This window comes from Sarcophilus harrisii, chromosome 1, assembly GCF_902635505.1.
Source record: "Sarcophilus harrisii chromosome 1, mSarHar1.11, whole genome shotgun sequence".
NCBI classification, from domain to species: Eukaryota; Metazoa; Chordata; class Mammalia; order Dasyuromorphia; family Dasyuridae; genus Sarcophilus; species Sarcophilus harrisii.
Window position 1 is genome coordinate 946,669 of NC_045426.1, and position 22,437 is coordinate 969,105.

At 51.7% G+C, this 22,437-nt stretch overlaps 1 protein-coding gene across 1 annotated transcript in view; it reads right to left on the reverse strand.

Annotated features, from left to right (window-relative positions):
* The window catches only part of CLASP2 (cytoplasmic linker associated protein 2), an 86,378-nt gene that overhangs the window by 37,954 nt on the left and 25,987 nt on the right, over positions 1-22,437 (reverse strand). Inside the window, exons 9-23 of the mRNA XM_031949161.1 lie at positions 16,257-16,336; positions 7,203-7,295; positions 6,539-6,684; positions 5,811-5,946; positions 5,518-5,588; positions 5,336-5,395; positions 4,874-4,951; positions 4,558-4,725; positions 3,934-3,989; positions 3,645-3,815; positions 2,992-3,015; positions 2,265-2,282; positions 1,084-1,185; positions 940-966; positions 545-756 (exon numbers count right to left, since the gene is read on the reverse strand). Coding sequence (XP_031805021.1) covers positions 545-756; positions 940-966; positions 1,084-1,185; positions 2,265-2,282; positions 2,992-3,015; positions 3,645-3,815; positions 3,934-3,989; positions 4,558-4,725; positions 4,874-4,951; positions 5,336-5,395; positions 5,518-5,588; positions 5,811-5,946; positions 6,539-6,684; positions 7,203-7,295; positions 16,257-16,336 — 1,442 coding nt within the window. The remainder of the gene's footprint in view (positions 1-544; positions 757-939; positions 967-1,083; positions 1,186-2,264; positions 2,283-2,991; positions 3,016-3,644; positions 3,816-3,933; positions 3,990-4,557; positions 4,726-4,873; positions 4,952-5,335; positions 5,396-5,517; positions 5,589-5,810; positions 5,947-6,538; positions 6,685-7,202; positions 7,296-16,256; positions 16,337-22,437) is intronic.

Sequence of the window (22,437 nt, forward strand, 5' to 3'; positions counted from 1 at the left end):
CTCGGGCACCCTTCCTTCGGGTCCCTCGCCAGCTAACGTGGGGCCCATGAAGTCACCGATGGGGGCCGAGCGAGGAGCTCGCCCGTGCCCGGCGGGGCCTCGGGAACCGTTATCTCGGGCCATCTGAAAAGGGCCTTCTCTCTGACCTCTACAGCCTGAGCGAGCGTGTGCCGCTGACCCGCCGGGGTCTCCTCAGGCTCTGGATAGGCCCCAGCTCCCTCACCTGTAGAGTGGGCTGGCTACCTAGAACTGGCTCTCTCAGCCCCCCGCAGCCACCTGGCGGATGGGAGGCCCGGCCTGCGGCGGGATCTGCGAGCCTGGGGTCCCGACAATGGCATTTCCTCAGAAACGGCCGGCCTGCCCCCGCAGCCGTGCTCAGAAGGGCTCCACTCCCATCTCTAGCCCGCCCGCTGGGTGCCAGAACCAGGAAGGGCCGGGGACCCGCTGCCCCGTCCCCGGGAGGAGGCGTTCCTTAGCCACCGACCACCCCGGGAGCTAACGCTGGGGCCCTGACGGCCGAGGGACAAACGGACGCGCTGCCTCAAGAGGGCTGCAGGCGCCCTGGGGGAGGGAACAAGGGAAATCGAGGAGGCGGCGACCGCCCCAAAGGGGCCGTTTGTCCGGAGATGGCCAGGCCCCGGACCCAGGAGGCGCTCAGCACGTGGTCCTCACGCCCTCCCCCCTCCTGTGAGGAAGTCGCGGCAGACGTACCTGCCTGCAGTTCGAACCAGAAACAGGGAACTGTGGCAGCGGGGTCTGGGGGGGATAAGGAGAAATCACCTTCCACCCGTGGCGGGGGGCTTTGTGACATTGGGGGAGGGGGATTGAGAGAGGGGGGAGGGGCTCCCGTCGGCAACAGGGTGACCTAACAACACACAAGCACCACAAAAAGGGGCTCGACACATGCAGCAGTCACCCCAAGCCACGCTGGGAGAGTACCTTCCATTTTGTCGGGTGACGAAGAACCTAAGGCACAGAACGACAACTCAGCGGGAGGCCTTCTCCCGGATGGGAGCCCCGCCGGTGCCCCCAGCCCCCCCCCGGCCCCTGGCCCGGTGGCCGCGCCCGAGAAACCGTACGTACGCTGAGACTGGGACACCATCTTCGTCCGGCTGCGGCCCCGGGAGTCCGCCTTGGAGCTGGCAGCGCTCGCCACGGCCGTGGAAAGTTTGGCTCTCACGCGACCTGGAGAGGGAAGTCTCCGTCAGGGAGCCCAGCCCGGTGAAGCCCAGGGGCAGCTGGGGGCTGGCTGTGCCTGCCCCCGACGCACCCTCGGAGGCACAGGGTCAGCCCAGCGGACTCCTTTGGACGCCATCTTTGAAATGGAAACACAAAAGGGAGACCCACCCCCAACAACAGCCCCAAACTGGCGCAGAAGGCCTCCCCTCTCAGAAGGGCCCAGAGGCCCCCGCGGCGGTTAGCAGCCGTCCGACGGACTGGCCCGGGAGCCCCCGATCTGTCAGCCTGGAGGGCACCTTCCTGTGGCCCTTCTTGGCAAGTCGCCGCTTCTCCCCCCACCCTGGGCTGGAAGGGGGCCGGGGGTCACGTAACCTCTTTCCCAATGACCCCAAGAGGGTCACAGGCCCTGTGGCTTGGACCAAACAGACGGATGGCACAGTGGGGAGGACGCTCAGACCCGGCCGGCCTCCTTCTTTCTAAATGCCCTGGGAAGCCCCCTGACCATGGCAAGGCCCTGGGCCCCAAAAGCCCGGCTGGGGCGGGACATGGGGAAACAGGGACTGTTGGAGCCAGCCTCACGGATAGCCTGGCCCTGAGAGAGGGGGAGACCGTGAGGAAACACCTCCGGGGTCACCGTCTGGCTAAAGGCTGCCGGACTAACACCTGGTTCCAGACGCTGAGACCCCGCACCTTGGGGCTGATGGAGGCCCCTTCTCAGCCCGTCTGACGGGACCTCCACGAGCAGCAGCCTGGAGGCCCCCAGAGCAAAAGTACGCTGGCAAGAAAAACGGGGCACTGGGCGCGGGAAAAGGCCAGGCCCCCCCCCACTATCCCCGATGGGGTTAACTGTGCACAGCCATGATGCTTGAGCAGCCAATGTTTGCCGGGGGGCAAAATGAAAACCATAAGCAAAGGGATGGCCCCTCCCTGGGAACCGGCCCCCCCGGGGAGCCCCCGAACGATGGAGGAAGCCGGGGGGAGTTAGTGTGGAACCTCGGAGAGACGGCCTTAGTTCACATTTACAACAAATGAGAACATGGAGGCGAGCGGCTCTTTGGCCAGCAAAGGTGGGGTGCGATTCTTACCATCATCAGACGCCGCCCCTAAATGGGAAAAACAAGATAACAGAGACATTTCAAGCAGCTCTAGAGACCTGGGCTCGGCGCCCTCAGAGAGACGCGACTCTCGGGGAAGACGCCCGCTCCTCCTGGGCCATGGGGGGCCTGTGATCGGGGGGTTCCCCCACTCGGGCCCCTCACTTCAGAAAAGCCAAAGAGGGTCTGGGGACGACCCTGTCAGAGAAGGGCCGGCAGGGGCTTCCCGCTCTCAGTGCCTGGCGCCCCACTGCCCAAAGACCCAACTGCAGCGGGCGAGGCAGCTCGATAGGTAAGGGCACCCCCCGAGGGGGAACATTCGGGGACCCCAAGCCCCGCTAAGGGCCACCCAGGCTGGCTTCTGGGGGATGCTGCCATTTCCCAAACTTCTTCCCCCAAAAAGCAGCGACGATCTGAGTGGGGAGAGGCCGGGTGTGAGCTCCAAACCCAGGGAGGACTCGCCATCCCTGCCCGAGCCCAAGGAGGCCGGGACTCGCTGGGTGGGCGCTACAGTCCGGTCTGGCTCCGGGGGCCCCTGGGATCCTCGCAAAGCTGAGGCCGCCCCCCGCCTCCCAGGGCGAGACTCAGGACACAGGCCGGGGGCCGCGCCAGACCCTTTAGGCCTCCTCCCCAAGAACAGGGGCCTGGCGGGGGGACAGTGAGCCCCACAGCTCTGGGAGCACCACAGAGACACTGGGGCTAACAGGGGGGTCCTTACCGTCTGCCTTCTCCGATGCGTCCTCTTTGGCAAACAAGTGAGCAAAGAACAGAGAAAACTCAGTGGGTGGGGGAAGGCTGGAGGCGCGCGCCCGGCCCCCGACCACTTCTCCGAGGGGAGCGGGGGGTTAAGGCTACGCTACGGCCCTGCTCAGGGACCAGGCTCCCGGCCCCGGGGACGCTCTCTCGGGCTGACCGGCCGTGACCCCCCGGCGTCCCCTCAGAGAAGCGAGAGCCGGGGCCGGGGCCGGCAGTCAGAACAAAGGGGAGGGGGCGGGGAGGGGCCGTGCTCGGCTCCCCAGCCCTCAGCCCGGAGCAAACAAGGGAAGCTGACCGAGGGTGGGCGCCTGTGCCACACTGCTCCAAAGGGGGGCTCCCTGGCAGGCCACAGGGTGCCCGCCCCGAAAGGGAGGCCAGCAAGGGGCAGCCGGGCGGCGGCCAGAGGGGAGCCCAGATGAGAGGCCTGAATGGGGCCGGGAGCGCGGGGAAAGGAACCCGGCCACGTGGGAGCAGGTGTGACTGGCAGGGCCCCCAGTGCTCTGTAACTGCGGGGGACGCGGGAGCCATAAGCCGGAGCAGCGCCGGGCACGGAGCTCGGGAGCTGGGGAAGGGAGAGCAGAGGGGGGCCCCACGACAGCGTGTGCCCGCTCTTACCCAGGGACGCGTACGAGCCAGGAGTGAGGGTGCCGGGCCCGAGGCGCCCGCCACCTGCCTGCCCTGCGATGTGGCGCGCCTTGGCCCCCGCGGCCGTGTTCACATCGATGTCGCTGTGGGACCGCTGGAGGCTGCCGGGACTCCCCGTCATTTTGCCGCTGCTGGAAGACACTGGGGGCAGAGGAGCGGTGTGGTCAGGGCGGGGAGGGCTCCCTGTGCTGCCCTCGTGCCCCCCCCCCACGCCACCCAAGTGCCCCTCACACCCTGCCTGGCAGCAGCAGCACCTCACCTCTCCCGGGGCCGGCCGAGGCGCTCCCTGCAGACCACTTGGAGGAGAATGGGCGGCTGCAAGACAAAGGAGGGCCATCAGCTGTGGGCTCGGGTCGGATGGGGCGGCAGGGGCTGGGTCCCCCTTGGCTTCCTCCTCCTCTGCCTCCCCGTCCACCCCTCGGGGCCCCAGACACCCCACATGCAGGGCCGGGGTCCCCATGCCCTAAGCCTCCCCTTGCGCCCTCCCTGCCAAACTCCTCATGGGCTAAGGTGCGCAGGAGGAAGCCGATGATGGGCAAGGCTGGGGCCCGCGAGTGTGAATCCGGGCCCGGGGCCACAACACAAGCCAAGGGCCCCTCGCCAGGCTGGCTGGCCCCCCTCAGCGGGACGGGGGAGGCTGGAAAGAGGGGCTGGAGGGGGAGTCGGCATGGGGGGGGCCCTTTGACGACCACCGGGGGCACAAAAGGGGTCTGAGCCCGACTTCCACCTCCCCCGGAACATCATTCACCAACTTCTTAGGGTCTCCCCATACACACACCCAGTGCCCCCGGTGCCCAGGTATCTGTGCCCCCGGTGCCCAGGTGTCTGTGCCCCTCCCCCCGAGTGTCTCTGCCCCTGCCCCCGCGCCCGGTGCCCAGCTCACTTGAGGCTCTCCTGGGAGCTGGAAGAGGAGCGGTCCGAGGGGGGGAGGGAGGCGGCGCTGCCCGAGTTCTTGAGGTACGTCTGGAGGCTGCGCTGGTAGGAAGGCTCCAGGGAGTTATACAAGGTCTCGGCTTCCCCAGGAAAGTGGTTCCGGAGGCCCATGTACGTCCTAGGACGCCGAGAGCACGGCGCTTACCGGCTGGCGGGGGCGGCCCCTACTCCTGCCCCCCCGGACCTCTCCTGGTGCAGGTGCCCGTCTCAAACAGGCGGGGAGAGCCCCCTCCCCCCCAGGGGCACCCGAGCCCGGCCCAGCTCACTTCCTGGCCTCCACTCGGGCCTCCGCGTCCGCGTCATGAATCCCCTTCTTAATCGTCTCCACCAACACAGCCGCGTGCCTGCAGGACAGAGCATGCTCAGTGCGCCAACGGCACCCCCAGGAGGTGCCACGGCCCTCTCCCTGTCCCACACGCCCCCAGGGGCTCAGCCCAGACGCCCGGTCCCAGGGATCCGCTTCCTGGATGTCTGCCTCAGTTTCCCCAACTGTATGAAGGGGGAAACCCTAGAACCCCACGAGAAGTGTGTAAAAAGTACCCTGGACAGTCCTGGGCACACAGTAGGCACTTTATCAACACTCCCCGCCTCCCCTTCTGCCCCTTTTGGCCCTTCACCGGCTGACTGAGGAGAGGGTGGGCTGTCCCTCTGAGAAGTCCCCCCCCAGAAAGCCCCCTCCCCAGCTCTGACATGCTGAGCAAGCCCAGAAGGAGCCTGCCTCCACATACCTCTCCAAGGAATGGGTCTGCCACTCTTGCAAGAGGAGGTCCAGAAACTCAAAGGAGCGCCTGGGGTGGGGGGAAGCACGGAGGTGAGAGTGCGACAGAGGGCGGCCTCCGGGGGACAGAGAGGGGGCAGCGGGGGTGGGGGCGGCATCGGGGTGGGACAGAGCCCCCAGCTGCGCACTCACCTCCTCACCGCCACGGACTTGGAAGAGCAGTTGCTGGTGATCAGCGGGATGAGCCGGGGCACGTGCGTGTGCTGAAACACAGACATGGCGTGTGGGTCCCCGTGGGCACGGGCTTTTGCCGGTCCCCTCGGCCCGTGTCCCCGCGGGGGGCAGATGCGGGATCTGAGGCCGGCCCTGCATTCCACCCCCCGGGGCACCCCCGCCCGCGGCCCATGCAGGCACTTCCCGGCACCACAGCGGGTCCCAGTCCTGGCCTGGGCTGCGAGGGGTCTGGCAGGGAGGGGCCCCCATACCCGGATGATGAAGCGGATCGCCGCGCAGCCGGACGTGGCCATGACTTTGGCGCTGTTGGGGACCAGGTTAAAAAGGGTAGGCACGATGGCTTCGGCGCCATGGTCAAACTTGTTGCCCAACACGGTGGACAGATGTCTGTCCAGGGAGAAAGAAAGGGGGCGTCACCGGGACCCTGCCGTGCCTGAGGACCGGATCTGGGGCCGGGCTCCGTGTCAGACACCATGACAAGCAGTAAGCACCAATGGAGCCGCGGCACACCCAGAGGGGCGGGGACTTTCCTTCCCAGAGCGCCCCGGGGCGCCCCGTCTCCGGCCCTTGTGCCCTTCGGCAGAAGCGGGGATTGCGGCATCTCCCTGCTGACTGCATGTGGGCACCAGGGCTTCTGCTGGGGGCCCTCACCAGCGGAGATGGCTCTGCCCCCCACTCCCCTCCCCCTGCCCTTCCCTTGCTCCCCATCCCTCCCTCCTCCAGGGTAACTTCTGAGCTTGACCCTCACCCTCTCTGCCTGGGGGCCCCAGAGGCCACCTCCCGACCTATGACCTTGGCCAGGGGCCCAGCAGCCACAAGGAGCTGAGTCGGAATGGGGGAGGGGGGGCCCAGGCCACGGTCCAAAGGCAGCAGGACGGCCCCTCAGAGCTGACTGAAGGGGCCTCTGGCCATCCCGGGCCTCTCCCTGTAGGAGCAGGGCGCGGGGGGGGCAGGGAGGAAGGATGCGCCCGGCACTCACGCGACAGTGATGCAGGCCTCGCGCACCACCTGGGACCGCAGGTCCTTGGCCGAGAGCTTCAGGGCGCCGTCCAGCAGGCGCAGGTGCTGGAAGAAGCAGTCGTACTGGGCCGCGCCCGCCAGCAGCAGGGAGCGCACCTTCTTGAGCTGCGGGAGAGGGCAGAGCTGAGCGCGGGCCGGCTTCCCCTTCCCCAGGGGAGAAGGCGGCGGCTCGGGTGTGGGGCCTGCAGGGCTGGCGCTCAGGGTCCCCCATCCAGGGCAGGGCCCGGGGGAGAGCGTGGCAAGGCCGGGAGAGAGGGAGAACAGGGACGCCGGGAGAGGGGGAGAACAGGGACGCCCCGCCGGGCTCCTTCACCCCCCGACAAAGCAGCCTCTTCTCCGGAGGACTCGATGGCACCCACCTCCGCCTCCCGGGGAAGTCTCAAGGGTGCCCATATGGTGCCCGCCTCCACCTTGGCTGGCGGCGCCAAGACGCAGAGGGAGGGACAGACGGAGCCCCCGCCTCTGGGACCTCCGGCAGCCCGGGCCCAGTCTTCTCCCCAGAGCCACCCGCAGAGCGCCGGGCGCCTTCCCTTAGCCTGGGCAAGATCCATGCCCGGCACTTCCTACGAGTCCCCCAGAGGAGGAGGGGAAGTCAAAGAGCAGCCCCTGGACGGGAAACTCACCGCGTTGGCGCGCTGGTCCCAGTCGTGCTTGTCATCCGACAGAATCTCCCGGATCTTATTCAGCGTTTCTTCCAGCTCGCGGCTAGAATAGATCTGAAAGCAAAGTCACAGGGCTGAGAAGGAGCCGGGGGGTCCCAGAGGGCGCATCTGCCCCCTCCTCCCCTGCCCCGCCTCATCTTCCGGCTGTGTGCCCCCTCAAGTGGGAGCACGTGGGAGCTCCAGGGGGTTGGGGGGTCAGGCCCCACCCTCTGGAAGTGCTGCTCAGTAGGGACAGTGGGGTGACTGCCACGCAGTGGCCTCGGCTTGGGCGCCCTCCTCCCTCAGCGCTGGAGGCAAGGATCTGTCCTAGCCTTCCCGAGGGGCACTCCCACAAAAAGCCCAGGGCTCAGGCCGCACGGGGGGCTCCAGCATTTGCAGAAAAGCTCCCAGGAGACTTCAGAGCCGTGGCCCTGGCCCAAACATCGGATTTTAAAGCCTGTGAAACACTCCCGAATCACAATTAGGGTTTTACGCCCTCACCAACCATTCCCAGCACACAGTAGGTACCTAATAAAGGTCCGCTGACCACCGTGTGAGGGAAGAGTAAGGAGACAGAGGCCATGGGGAGCTCTGGGGTTTTCTGAATGGGGGCAGGGGGCCGGCAGAGGACGGGCCCAGGGAAGAAAGGGTTGCGAGGGGAGCCATGCTAAGACCGCACCGTGTGGGCACCACGTTCGGTGAGGAGAATTTCTCGTTCACACAAGCCCGGGCCCTGCTTGCAGGAGCTGCAAACTGACACAAGGGCCTACGTACTGGCAGGGCCCAGATGGAGGTGGGTTCCAATCTGAAGGAGAGAAGGGCTCTGGGGGGAAGTCACCAAGTGGGGTCCCAACAACGGGGGTGGGTGCTCCCAGGGTGAGTCTCCTCCTGCTTAGCTGAAGCTCCTGGTCTCTCCTCTTGGACCATTCTAAGGGCCTGAGGAGCATTCCAGATCGGCAACAGGGAAGTCGGCACGAGAAGGGGGCTCCTGAAGGCGGCCCCCACTCTGGGGCCCTCATGCCCTGGCCAAAAGGCCACGCCCAAAGCGCACAAGGCTTCTGGAAAGCTGCAGCGGCACGGACGAGGGCCCATGGGCCTGGGAGACAGATGTCACCACGGGGGTTTGGGAGCGGGACCGCAAAGTCCTCCTCAGATGGACCTCCTTCATCGACAGAAGGCGACAGGGAGCATTTCAGATGAAACCCATCAGAGTGAAAGACAGTCAAAAACAAACTTTACAATTAAAAAAAAAAAATCACACGTAAACACAAGAGACATTCGTTTTTTAGAAGTGAGCTCCAAATTCTCTCCTTCCCTCCTTGAGATGGCACGTGGTCCGATCCAGGTTATTCTTCTGCGATATGCAAAATACGTTTCCATTTTGGTTGAGGTGTGAAAAAGCCCCCAGCAGGCCAAACTCCCCAAGAAATGGAAGTACCCTACCCCGATCGGCATTCAGAGCCCATTGGCTCCTCATCTGGAGGTGACGGGCATTCCCCAGCTGAGTCCTGGCTGATCCCCGGGCGCCGGGTCCCCCTGGTTCTGCATCCCCTCAGCACCAGCACCCATCAGTCTCCCCAGGCCTCTCTGAAATCCCTGGCTCATCATTTCTCACAGTACAATAGGACGCCATTGCTTTCCTATGCCCCAAGTCGTCCAAAGGCCTCCCTCCAAGTATTCTGACACACATCGGTCCTTTTTCCTTTTCGGCGTTTTGGATGCAGGCCTGGTAGTAGTACTGGTTGGGCCCAGTCCAAACTGCTCTGCAGAATAATCTGATTGGTTCACAACCCCATCAGTTCTCTAACAGTGTCCCGGTTTTCAACATCTCCTCCAACTAATATCATTTTCCTTTTCTATCATATTAGCCCATCTGATAAAGGTCAAGCGCGCCTCAAAGTTGCAAATTTTCATTTCTCTAGTTAACAGGGCATTTTTTTTTTTAACTTTTATTTATTTATTTTTTTATTCAATAGCCTTTTATTTACAGGTTATATGCATGGGTAACTTTACAGCATTAACAACTGCCAAACCTCTTGTTCCAATTTTTCACCTCTTACCCCCCCCACCCCCTCCCCTAGATGGCAGGATGACTAGTAGATGTTAAATACATTAAAATATAAATTAGATACACAATAAGTATACATGACCAAAACGTTATTTTGCTGTACAAAAAGAATCAGACTCTGAATTATTGTACAATTAGCTTGTGAAGGAAATCAAAGATGCAGGTGTGCATAAATATAGGGATTGGGAATTCAATGTAATGGTTTTTAGTCATCTCCCAGAGTTCTTTTTCTGGGTAGCTAGTTCAGTTCATTACTGCTCCATTAGAAATGATTTGGTTGATCTCGTTGCTGAGGATGGCCTGGTCCATCAGAACTGGTCATCATATAGTATTGTTGTTGAAGTATAGAATGATCTCCTGGTCCTGCTCATTTCACTCAGCATCAGTTCGTGTAAGTCTCTCCAGGCCTTTCTGAAATCCTCCTGTTGGTCATTTCTTACAGAACAGTAATATTCCATAATATTCATATACCACAATTTATTCAGCCATTCTCCAACTGATGGACATCCATTCAGTTTCCAGTTTCTAGCCACTACAAAAAGGGCTGCCACAAACATTCGTGCACATACAGGTCCCTTTCCCTTCTTTATGATCTCTTTGGGATATAAGCCCAGTAGTAACACTGCTGGATCAAAGGGTACGCACAGTTTGGTAACTTTATGAGCATAGTTCCAAACTACTCTCCAAAATGATTGGATTCGTTCACAACTCCACCAACAATGCATCAATGTCCCAGTTTTCCCACATCCCCTGCAACAATCATCATTATTTTTTCCTGTCATCTTAGCCAATCTGACATGTGTGTAGTGGTATCTCAGAGTTGTCTTAATTTGCATTTCTCTGATTAATAATGACTTGGAGCATCTTTTCATATGACTAGAAAGTTTCGATTTCTTCATCTGAGAATTGTCTATTCATATCCTTTGACCATTTTTCAACTGGAGAATGGCTTGATTTTTTATAAATTAGAATTAATTCTCTATATATTTTGGAAATGAGGCCTTTATCAGAACCTTTAACTGTAAAAATATTTTCCCAGTTTATGAGCATTTTTTTTCATGACTGCAGATAGCTTTGATTTGTCAGAAAACTGCCAGTCAGATCCTTGACCATTTATCAGCTGGGGAATAACTTATATTCTCACAAATTCAACTCATTCTCTATATTTGAGAAATAAAGCTTTCATCAGAGACACTTGCTGTAAAAGCCGTTTACTAAAACCACCAGCAGGAGGATTTCAGAGAGGCCTGGAGAGACTTACATGAACTAACAGAGCAGAACCAGGGGATCATTATACACAACAAGACTATAGAATGACTAATTCGGATGTGCATGGCTCTCTGCAACAAAGAGGTAATTGAGGCCGACTGGGATGAAAAGAGCCATCTGCGCCCTGAGGTTATGGGGACTGAATGTGAATCACAACAGAGTATTTTCACTTTTTGGATGTTGTTTGCTTGGGGTTTTTTTGTTTGTTTTCTTTTTCTCTCTTTTTTTTTCATTTTTCATCTGATTTTTCTTGTGCAGCATGCTAAGTGTGGAAATATGTATCGAAGAACTGCGCACGTTTAACCTACTACAGTGGATCACTTGCCATCTAGGAGAGGGCATGGAGTAAGGGAGGGAAAAAATGTGGAACACAAGGCTTTGCAAGGGGGGGATGTTGAAAACCAGCTATGAAAATATTTTGAAAATAAAAAGCTAAAAAATTTTTTCTCAACTTTGTTTTCTTTCTGATCTTGGTTATGTTGCTTTTATTTGCCAAAAATCATTTTAATTTAATATAAATCAATAATCCAACTTACCTCTCATAATGCTCTCTGTCTCTTGTTTGGTCACAAATTATTCCTTTTTTTCATAGATCTGACAGAAGAACTATTCCATGCTCTCCTAACTTGCCTACGGAATCACCCTTTAGTCTATTATCACGTACCCATTTTTGACTATATCTTGGTAAATGGTGCAAGATTTTGACCTATACCTAAATTCTGCTATACTGTTTTCTAAGTTTTCCTAGCAGGTTTTGTAAAATGGTTAATTCTTGTCCCAAAAGCTAGTCTTTGGGTTTATTAAAAGTTAGATTACTATAGTCACTGATTCCTGTGTCTTGCAAACCTCATCTGTTCCACTGATCTAACAATTGACATCTTAGTACCAAAGTTTTGATGATTGCTGCTTTACAATAGTTAGAGATCTGATTTGCCTAGATTACCTTCCTTTACTTCCCACTCCTACCTTCACCCCAACCCCCCCAGCCATTAACTTCTTTGATATTCTTGATATTCTTTGATATTCTTATTTTTATTATAACAAATGGATTTTATTATTTTTTTCTAGCTGTATCAATTTTTTTTCTTCTTTCTTTTTAAAAATCAAACCAAACAATGATTTATCTATTTTATTCAGGCTTTCCCCCCCATAAAACCAGATCCTAGTATTATTCATTTGTAGTTCAATGGTTTTCTTGCTTTCAAATGTATTAAATTCCCCTGTTGATTTTTCAGGATTTCCAATTTAGCATTTAATTGGGTTTTTCAAATTTATTTTTCCCCTTAGTTTTTTTTTTTTTAAGCTGCATGAGCATTTCATTGATCTTCTCTATTTTATGAATTTTATTTCTCTATTTTACTGATAGACATTTAGATATATAAAGTTCACTCTAAATAGTGCTTTGGCTGCATCCCATAAATTTTGATATTTCTTATTGTTATCATTCCCTTTAATGAAATTTCTGATTTTTTTTCTGATTTCTTGTTCTTTGACCCACTCAGATTATTTATGTAACTCAGGTTATTTAGTTTCCAATTAATTTTTCATCTTTCCATGACCCTTACTTGAATGTAATTTTAATGCATTATGATCTAAAAAGGATGCATCTGATCATGAGGGTTTTGTGTCTGGTCCATTTTGTGTAGATGACACAAACCACTAAGAAAAAGGCATATTCTTTTCATATCCTCATTTGCTTTTCTCCAAAAGGCAGCTGTATCTAACTTTTCAAAAGTTCTATGCATTTCTGGAACTTTTTTTGGTTTGTTTTTGGATTAATCTAGTTTTGACAGCAGAAAGCTGAAGTTCCACATTAGTATAGTTTTTCTGGCTTTTTCCTCTTCCACTTCATTTAACTTCTCCTTTTAAAAATTAGGTGTTAACAATATGATCTACAACAAGGACAAAGGACTTACAATGGAAAATGTTATCCATCACCAGAGAGAGAACTGATGGATTCTGAATGCAAAGTGAAGTATATGTTTTCATTCATTTTACTCTTTCTTGTGTTGTTCCTTTTCCCTTTTGATCTGTTTCGTCTTTCACAACCGTGACTAAGACGGCAATATGTTTTACAATGCAGCACATGTATAAACTAGAACAAGCTGCCTACCTTCTTCAGAAGAGGGGAGGGGAGGGAAGGAAGGAGAAAACTTTGAAACTCAAAATCTTGTCCAAGTGAAGGCTAAAGAATTTCTTATCCTGTATCAGGAGGAGAAGGGGAATAAAATACCTATATACATGTAAATATAGAAATATAAAATTTAGTGTTATATCAGTTGGTACATGTTTAGTATTGCTACTACTTCACCGTCTATACCTTTCAGCAAAATATAGCTTCCTTATCTGTTTAAATTATATCTGTTTTTGCCTTTGCTTTGTCTGAGATCATGACTGCCAGTTCTGCGTTTTTTTTTTTAACCTCAGCTAAAGCATAAATTCTGCTTTAGCCCCTTACCCTTACTCTGTGCTTCAAATAATCCACTCTGCTCTACGATTCCATTTTATGAGTCAATCCCATTCACATTTATAATTATTATGCATTTTCCTCCACCCTATTCTTTTCTTCTTTTTCCTTGCTTCTGACCCTCACCTTCCCCAACCCACCCTCTCTTCTATTAGATGACCCCCCCCCCATGTCTTATCCCTCTCCCCTCCTATTTCCTTACATGGTAAGATAGCTTTCTATACCCAAATGAGTGCATATATTCCCTCTTTTAGCCAATTCCGACGAGAATGAGGTTCAAACACTGACCACCTCTGCTATCTTGCCATCCACTGTATTAACTCTTTCATGAGTCTTTTATCTGAAATAATGTCTTCTATTTGACCTCTCCATTCCCTCTTCTTTCAGCGAAAGCCTATCTCACTCCTTAATTTTGTTTCTGGATTTTGGAGGCTACTATCCCATGGAAGCCAGCTGTTAGCACACCTGTCTATGTAGACTCCTCCTAACTGTCCTACTAGTAACAGTTCTTAAGAGCAGCCAGTATCAGCTGGTATATAGGTATAAAGTTTAACCTTGCTGAATCCCTTATATTTTCTCTTTCCTGTTCACCTTTTTATGCTTCTCGAGTCTTATAACTGAAAGACAGATTTTCTATTCAAATCCAGTCATTTCATCAGGAATGCTTGAAAGTCCTCCATTTCCCTGAATCCCGCCCACTTTATTCCCTGAAGGATTATGGCAAATTCTGCTGGGCAGGTGATTCTTGGTTGTAAACTTGACAACTCTGCCCTCCCGAATATCATATTCCAACTTCTCTGGTCCTTTCACGCACAAGATGCTAAACCCTGTATGATGCTGACTGTGGCGCCACAGGATGTGAATTGTTTCTTTCTGGTTGCCTGCGGTATTTTCTCCCTGACCTGGGAGCTCTGGAAGTTGGCTACAATTTCCTAGGAGTTTTCATTTGGGTATTTTAGGAGGTGATCAGTGGGTGCTTTCGATTTCTATTTTAACTTCTGGTTCTAGGATATCCCTTGCTAATTTCTTGAGATAGGACATCTAGGCTATTTTTTAAACAAGGTTTTCGGGTAGTCTGACAATCTTAAAATTAGCTCTGCTGCATCTATTTTCCAGGCCAGTTATGTGTCCAAAGGAATATTTCATAATTTCTACTTTTTCAATTTTGTTTCATTACTTCTTGTTTCGTTAGAGTCATTCAATTGGATGTGGCCAATTCTAAATTTTGAGAAAAGATTTTCTTGGCTGAGCTTTCGTATCCCCTTTTCCACTTATAGTCAATTGTACTTTTTTAAAAAAGTAATTGCTTTCTTCGGTGCATTTCTGAACATTCCTTCTCATCTTTTACCACACTATCGACTCCATTTGAATAATTCTTTTGCATCACTCTCATTTCTTCCCCCAACTTTTCTTCCATTTCTTTTATTGAGTTTTAAGAAAAGTCAATTCATTTATCTAAGACCACACTATGCTTGTCTATTTCTCAGCAGGTAGAGAATATCGTCCTTCACGGGTCCAAGTCTTTCTACATTTTTCTAAATCCATCATGGATCCCACAGGAATATTCCAGCCTTATAGGATCTGGTTGTTTTAAATAGTCTAAGATGATATTAATACGGCTAACGTAGAGCAGTTTCTCTATTTTGCTTTGGATTAAATTTTAGCTTTTCTGTCTGAGATCAATGACTACCACCCTTGCTTCATTTTTGTTTTTTACACCTAAATACATTCTACTCCTGGTCTTTATTATTACATTTGTATTCTTATTTTCGGGGAGGGGGGGGGTTGTTTTGTTTTGCGTGTTTTCCCACCTATTTCATGACTCTCAAAGCTGGGCTCTGTCCCTGGGGCGGAGGAGGCCCTGCCCGAGCTCTCTCTGTCAGAGATGGGGAACCAGGGCCATCTCAGCCGGCCTCCTGCACAGGGACCGACCTGACCATCTTTCTTTCTTCCCTACGGGCCATCTTGCCATAGCCCAGAGTCCTGCCCCAACTCTGGGGTTCCTGCTCCTTTTTTCAATTTTAATTTCCAAATGAAACCTGTATTCTGCCTTTAATGTAATGTGTCCCTGTTCCTGTAAGAGAGGCATCCTTCCAAAGCGTGCGCATTTATAGAGCACCGACTGTGTGCCAGCTCCTGGCCTGAACCCTCCCGCCCAGCCTGGGAAGCAGGGGCCAGTATAACTCCCAGGTGCAGGAACTGAGCCAGATAGTGGTGAAGGGTCCTTGGAGGCCAGGCTCGTGCCCTCCGATACACCAGCTTTTGCTAGGGGAGCCCCATGTGCTTGGGTTCTGAGGAGCAATGTGGCCCTGAGCTTGGGGTCAGGAGTTTCCTGTTCCCCAGAGTGGGTCTACTAGCAACCCCTTCACTAGGAGAGACTCCTGTTACCCTCCAAGGTGTTGCCTCACTGCCTGTGTGACTTCCTGGGAGACCCAGACCCACCATGCCCTGGTTAAATGAACCCCAGCAAGACCCCCTGCTCCAGCAAGTCTCCTCAGGAAGCCCATGGGCCCTGTTCCCCAGACTCCTCCTCTCCCTCCTGGCCCTGCGCCCTTTCCAGGTGCTCCCAACCGGCCTCCACTCAAGCTCCGTCCCTGTCTCGGGTAACCTGCCACCAAACTAGTCTCTGAGAGAGCAAGACTCGCGCCATTTCACAAGAAGGGCAGAAAAGCAAACTCCAGACCCTGAAGCCCCCTTTGTGAGCTGGGGTTGGGTCTTCAATGGGGGATGCCCGGGGGCTGGGCCTGAGAAGGGCCAGTGAGAAGCCATCCCACTCTGGCAGAGGGGTGCCTGTTCTGAGGCAGGCTGGCAGAAGAGAGCCCACCACAGGGCCCACAGCAGCCCCTGCCAGGACAAGACCGATCATGTGGTCAAGCAAAGCGCCTCTCCACACCGCTCAGGACCCACGGGACTGGAGAGACCATCCCCAGGCCAGCGTCCCAACGTGGACTCGCAGCTGGCCGACACCCTGCCTCCTGAACCCTGTTAATGACCACACTCTGCCCAAGGAAGCCCTTTCCCCTTCCTCGATTGAAATGTCCCAGTTAACGGGACGCCCAAAGCCACTGCAGCCCCTTGCCAGAAGCCCCAGGCCTCCTTTGTGCTGTCCCTGGCAGGACGGCCAGCCCATTGGCAGCATCCGAGAAAGGCCCAGGGACCCTGCCCACGGGCCCGGTTCAGAGGCCCAGAGACCCAGAGACAGACCCAAACAGCCGGGCATGAAAGCTCCTACTTGCACAGAAGGGACTTCTGCAAACGCTTTCACAAAGTCGTCCTCGTCCACAGCGCCGGCCCCGCCTTCCTTGGACGCACCTAGGGAAGAGAGCAAGCGTTCGTTAGAAATGCAGGGCGGCAGGAAGTCGGCCCGTGGCCCGGCTCGGGATCCTTTTCAGGACAGACGGTCCTCGCTGGGAGGCAGATCCCGAGGCCAGGACAATGGCCAGCCAGCACCACAGGTTTCAGTGGCGGTCCAGGCCGGTCAACCAGCCCCACGACAGAAACCCCTGCTTTGTGCCCTAAAGTGGCCCAGGACCCCGGGCTGTTTCCTGATGGAGGCTCGCCCAGCCCCCCCGTGCCGACCCAAGGCTTGGTCAAAGCCGCCTCACAGGCCCCTGCTCACACCCTTGGGGCTCCCCCCTACCCCTTCCAGGGGACTCAGGGACAAAGTGGCTCCTATCAAAGCCTCTTCCGGCCTCCCCTTCCCAACACTAGCTGCCCTGAAATCGTGGGTCAGTAGGGGGGAGTCCAAATTCACCAGGTTCACTCCATCCCTGTCTGCCCCCTTCGCCCTGGGCTGCTCACCGTCTCCCCTTCCAGGGGCTGGGGGACAAGTCAGCAGGCATTAGGAAGCCCTCCCGCTGTGCCAAAGCGCTTCACAAAGCCGAGCTCACACCCATGGCCTCTGTGCGGCATCCATAGCCTTCGGTGCCCTCCCACCTTTCCCCTCCCTTGGTCCCAGCTCTCCCCCGGGTCTGGAAGGAACGTCTCCTGGCCTCTAGCTGCGGGATCTCTTTCATGAAAAGGACAAGCAATCCATTCCCAGCCCCCCCACAGTGCTGGGGGCGTCTGCCGGCCCACAGGCTGCCTCTCGCCTGAGCCCTGGGAGGGGAGGGCCATCTGGCCTTCGCTGTTGTTCCATCGGCCTCTGTACCCGCTTGCGGATGGAAATTACCCAAGACAACAGGATGGACATTGATGGGAGAGCCTCCAGCCCAGGGACACTGGTCAAGGGTGGGCATCGCTCAGGGTCTCCTGTCCATCAGGAACACAGATACTGAGCATGTGACGGTGACGATCTCGCCGGATCCTCCCAACCACCCCTGAATGATGCCCATTTTACAGCTGAGGAAACAGAGGCCAGCAGGGGAGTAGGGATGGCGCCCTCTGCTGCCTCTGTCCAGCCTGGCCCTGGGGGCAGGACCACCGTGGGAGCCATCTGAGGGTGAGCTGGGTCAGGAGCACGCTCGTGCCCGCAGCCCCAGCGGGGCTGAAATACGCTGAGTCAACAGCTTGGTAATGGAGGAACCCAAAACCAACAAACACACGCCTGCTGAAGAAAACTGTAAGGGTCAGGGGGCCTGAGGGTCCCAGGGAGACTCCTCCCCTGACCTTACAAAACTTGAAAAAACAGACCGGGCCAAGTAATAAAAGAGGCACAAAAGAAGAATGGTTAACAACGCAGAAGTGGCCACATGGAAAAAAACAGACAAAAATTCCCTGAAGAGGAGAACTCCTAAAAAAAGCAGAATTGGGCAAAAGAAAAAGGACGTATAATATTCACTGAAAAAAAGAGCCCCCTTCAAATTAGAATTAGCCAAATGAAAAGGGAGGCCAAAAAAAAAAAAAAAAAAAAAAAAGGCTCAACAAAGGAAATCATTTGCCCCCTCTTCCCCTTTTTATAGTTCTTCCCCTGCCCCCCCCCCCCCAGGTTATACATGTACATTAATTTTTATTTTCTTTTTTACTTAAAAATGCTGTTTTTCATCTATTTATTTATTTATTTTTCTTAGAGCTTTTCATATACAAAACATATGCATGGGTAATTCTTCAACATTGACCCTTGCAAAAACTTGTTTCAACTTTTCCCCTCCTTCTGTCCACCCTCTCCCCTAGATGTACATTAATTTTTTAAGCACATTTCAGAACAAAAAGGAAAAACCACAAAAGAAAAAAAAAAAAGAACAGAAGAAAGAGAAATGAAATAAGTGAGCACTGGATGCAGCTGGCGTTTCCATCCAAAATTTACTGGCACTGCCTCGGATCGCTGAACCGCTGAGAAAAAACCAAGCCTTTCAGAGCTGATCCTCACACAATCTTGCTGTTCTGTGTATAACATTCTCCTGGTTCCGCTTATTTCACTCAGCGTCAAGCCGTGTAAATCTTTCCAGGCCTTTCTACAATCAGTTTGTTAATCATTTTTCACAGAACAGTAATATTCCATTACTTTCATCTACTATAATTTCTTTGGCCATTCCCCAACTGATGGGCATCCAGTCATTCTTTTAAAATTATAACGGAGCAAGTAGAAATTAAGGACCCCAGAAGACATCAAAAAGCAATGGAAGGGCAGCTAGATGGCACAGTGGATAAAGCACCAGCCCTCAAGTCAAATCTGGTCTCAGACATTTAATACTTCCTGTGTGACCCTGGGCAAGTCACTAAACCCCAATTGCCTCATCAAAAAAAAAACAAAAAAAAACACAGCAACAGAAATTTTAAACAGGAATTTTCAATTAAGTTTCTCATAAGGCCTTATTTCTCAAACACAGGATACTGAGTCAAATTTATAGAACAAAATTTATTTTTAAAAAATGTTCAATATATTTGTACATACAGATCCTTTTCCCTTTTGTTTTTTTTCTTGTTAGGAAACAAATCTAGTACTGGTATGCAGGATCAAAGGATATGCATGATAATTGATCAAAACATAGGATCTACATTGTACATGGCAACAAGATTCAGTGATGATCAATTCTGATGGACGTGGCTCTTCAACAATGAGATGATTCAGGCCAGTTCCAATGATCTTGTGATGGAGAGAGCCATCTACACCCAGAAAGAGGACTGTGGGGACTGAGGTTGGATCACAACACAGCATTCTTACTCTTTTTTCTTATTGTCCATTTGCATTTTGTTTTCTTACTCATTTACTTTGCTTTTTGCTCTGATTTTTCTTGTGCAGCAAGACAGCTGGATAAATCTGTATGCATATATTGGATTTAGCATTTTTTTTTATCATGTTTAACAGAGATTACTTGCTATTGAGGCATAGGGTGGGGGAAAAGGAGGAAAAATTACAAGGGTCAATGTTGAAAAAATTGTGCATATCTTTTGAAAATTAAAAAGCTTTAATGATAAAATAATAATAAATAATAAATAAATAATAAAATTCTTAAAAAGAACAAAATATGATCTATGTATGATAAATTCATACATATTAACAATCCTCACTGCGAGGCATGAATCCCAAAAGAGGTTTTTAAAAAAGGAAAATGACCCATATGTACAAAAATATTGACAGCAATAATCTACGATTACTTTGAAGAATTCATGATGAAAAAATCCTGTCCAAAAATCAGAAAAGTAACTGACTGCATCTGCATATGGCAGGAAGTATGCTCTTGTCTCTATTTTTCTTGAGGGTTTTGTTGTGTTTTTTTTCCCTTTTAGGATGGGAGATTTCAGTTTTCTTTCACAACATGACTTTTATGAAAATATTTTACATAACTTTACATGTGGTTTTTTAATGTGGGTTGGGGGTAGAGATAAGGGAAAAAATCTGGAACGCAAAAGTTTTAAAAACAAATGTAAAAAAAATTGTTAAAATGTAATTGGGGGAAAATATTAAATGAATAAAAATTTTCAAAGAGATATACAGAGAAGGGCAGCTAGGTGGCGCAGTGGGTAGAGCACCAGCCCTGAAGTCAGTCAAAACTGCTCTCAGACACCTAACACTTTCTAGATGTGTGACCCTGGGCAAATCACTTAACCCCAATTGCCTCAGCAATAAACAAACAAAAACAAAAAAAAGTTATACAGAAAACAGATTCAAATTTATAAGAATACAAGTCCCTCCCCAAATAATAAATGGTCAAAGAATATGAACGGGCAGTTTTCAAACAAAGTAGTCAAACCTATCTACAATTATATGCATAAAATGATGCAAATCATTATCGATTAAATCCACATTAAGACAATGAACAATAGAAAAAGACACATGTTGGAGGGATATGGGAAATCTGGGACACTAATGTACTGTTGGCAGAGCTATGGGCGGATTCAGCCATTCTAGAGGGCGATTTGTAGCTATGTCCAAAGGGCTCGAATTCACCCGTACCCTTTGCTCCAGCAACACCAGTAGAAGATCTGTCTCCCAAAAAGATAAAAAACAAGAGGGAAAAGGAACTATATGTACAAAACCATTTCTAACAGCTCTTTTTGGGGTGGCAAAGATGATGGGGAAAGAAAGGGAGAGAATCTGGAATTCAAAGTTTTAAGAAATGATTGTTTTTAAAAGTTTTATATATAATTGGGGAAAAAACTAAAATATTAAATTAAAAAAAAAGAAAGGAATATTTAGTATATGTTGCTGAGCCATTTCAATAGGACAAAAACGGCAATACCCCCAAAGTTGGCTGGCAGTTTTAATGCATCAACCAATCAAAAAAAAAAAAAAAAGTCTTACAAAACTTGGTAAGAGAAAAAACATTCACTTGAAAAATCAAGTGATCTAGAACATCAAGAGAAACTGTGAAAATAGGTCACACTTCTGCATGGTGAGACTCCATAAGCCAGTGTAAAAAGAAAACTGAAAACAGAAATTATTTATGGTAGAATGGCAGGGAAAAACTGAAAGCGATCTGGCAGAAATTCTGTTTAGAGCAACATATTGTGGTATATGCCACGATAAATTTAAAATGAATACAGGATCTTACTATGGAAGAGCACACCACAGAAAAAAAGAGAAGAGAAACCCGATCAAACAGCTTTCCTAACTGTGGGAAGACATAATCTTTACCAAATGGGAGAGAGGGGAAATTGCAAAAGATAAACTGTTGGGGTTTTCCAGTCGTCCCTCTGGGTCCCCACGGACCGGGTCCATCTGTCCACTCCCTCTCTCTCAGTCTATCTGTTCACTGTCTCCATGATGCAATCCGCCCATCCCATCCTCTGCCCTTCCCTCCTCCTTCTGCCTTCAATCTCCCCAACACCAGGCTCTTTTCCATTGAGTCCCATCTTCTCAGTATGTGGCTGGGGCATTTCAGCTTCACTTTTTGGCCTTCCAGAAAACGTTGTCAGCTGACTCTGATTCTGGATGACCCCATTTGGGGCTTTCTCGGCAGCGTGCCATGCTCTTCTCCGTCATGCGTCACAGATGAAGAACTGAGGCCCACGGGGGAAAGCGCTTGAGGCCAGACGAGACTCACTGTGCCACCTAGTTGTCCTTCTGGTGAACAGCCTGAATCGATTTCCTAAAGTATTGATTGATTTAATCTCCTTGCTGTCCAATGGCCTCTCAAATGTCCTGTTCAGCCCTCCAATCCCAGAGCTTCGATTCTGCAGTGCTCAGGCGGCCTTATGGTCCAGCTGTCCCCACCATAAGTTTCTACTGGAAAAACCATAGGGGGCTGGAACGCCAAAGTAGGAAACCAAAAGAAAATGAATAAGCGACAAGTTTGTCCTGGGCTGAGACTAACAGAGAGCCCTGGGCAGGGCAAACACTTTCTCAACAACCTAGACACCGAGATCAATACGGGAATCGGAAGGAGCGGATACTTTGCAGCCAAAGATGGAGAAGCTCTACCCAGTGAGCCAAAATAAGTCCTGGGGCTGACGGCGGATCAGATCACGAGCTTCTTATGGCAAAAGTTAGACCTAAATCAGGGGAGGGAGGGGAAACCAACAGACTATACAGGTATGCCCTAAACAACATCCCTTCTGACTGGGAGGTGATGAAGAGATGTAAAGGATTTCATCTGAAGAACTGTGGACAGAGGTCCACGATATTGTAGCGGCAACCAAAAACACCCCCCAAAAAAGAGCCAGAAAGCAGCTGTCCCATAAGGCTTCACAAATAGCTGAGGAAAGAGTGAAAAGTAAAGCAGATGGGGGAGGGTGTAGAATTTCAGAGAACTGCAAAGAGGGGGTTTTCTCAAATGAGAGAGGCAAAGAAATTGGGAAAAACAATGGGAAAGACAGATCTCTTCGAGAAAAGAAATGGGCAACACTTCAGGCAAAATTGGGCATGAGGAAAAGGGAAATAATCTATTATATGGAAGCGAATAGCTTCTGCAAACAGAGAGCGACGCATGTAAGAAAAATCGGGCAATGGCCCGATGGAGAAACGGTCCCAAGATGGGAACAGTTCCCAAAAGAATTACAAACTATTTACAACTGCATGAAAAAAACTTCCA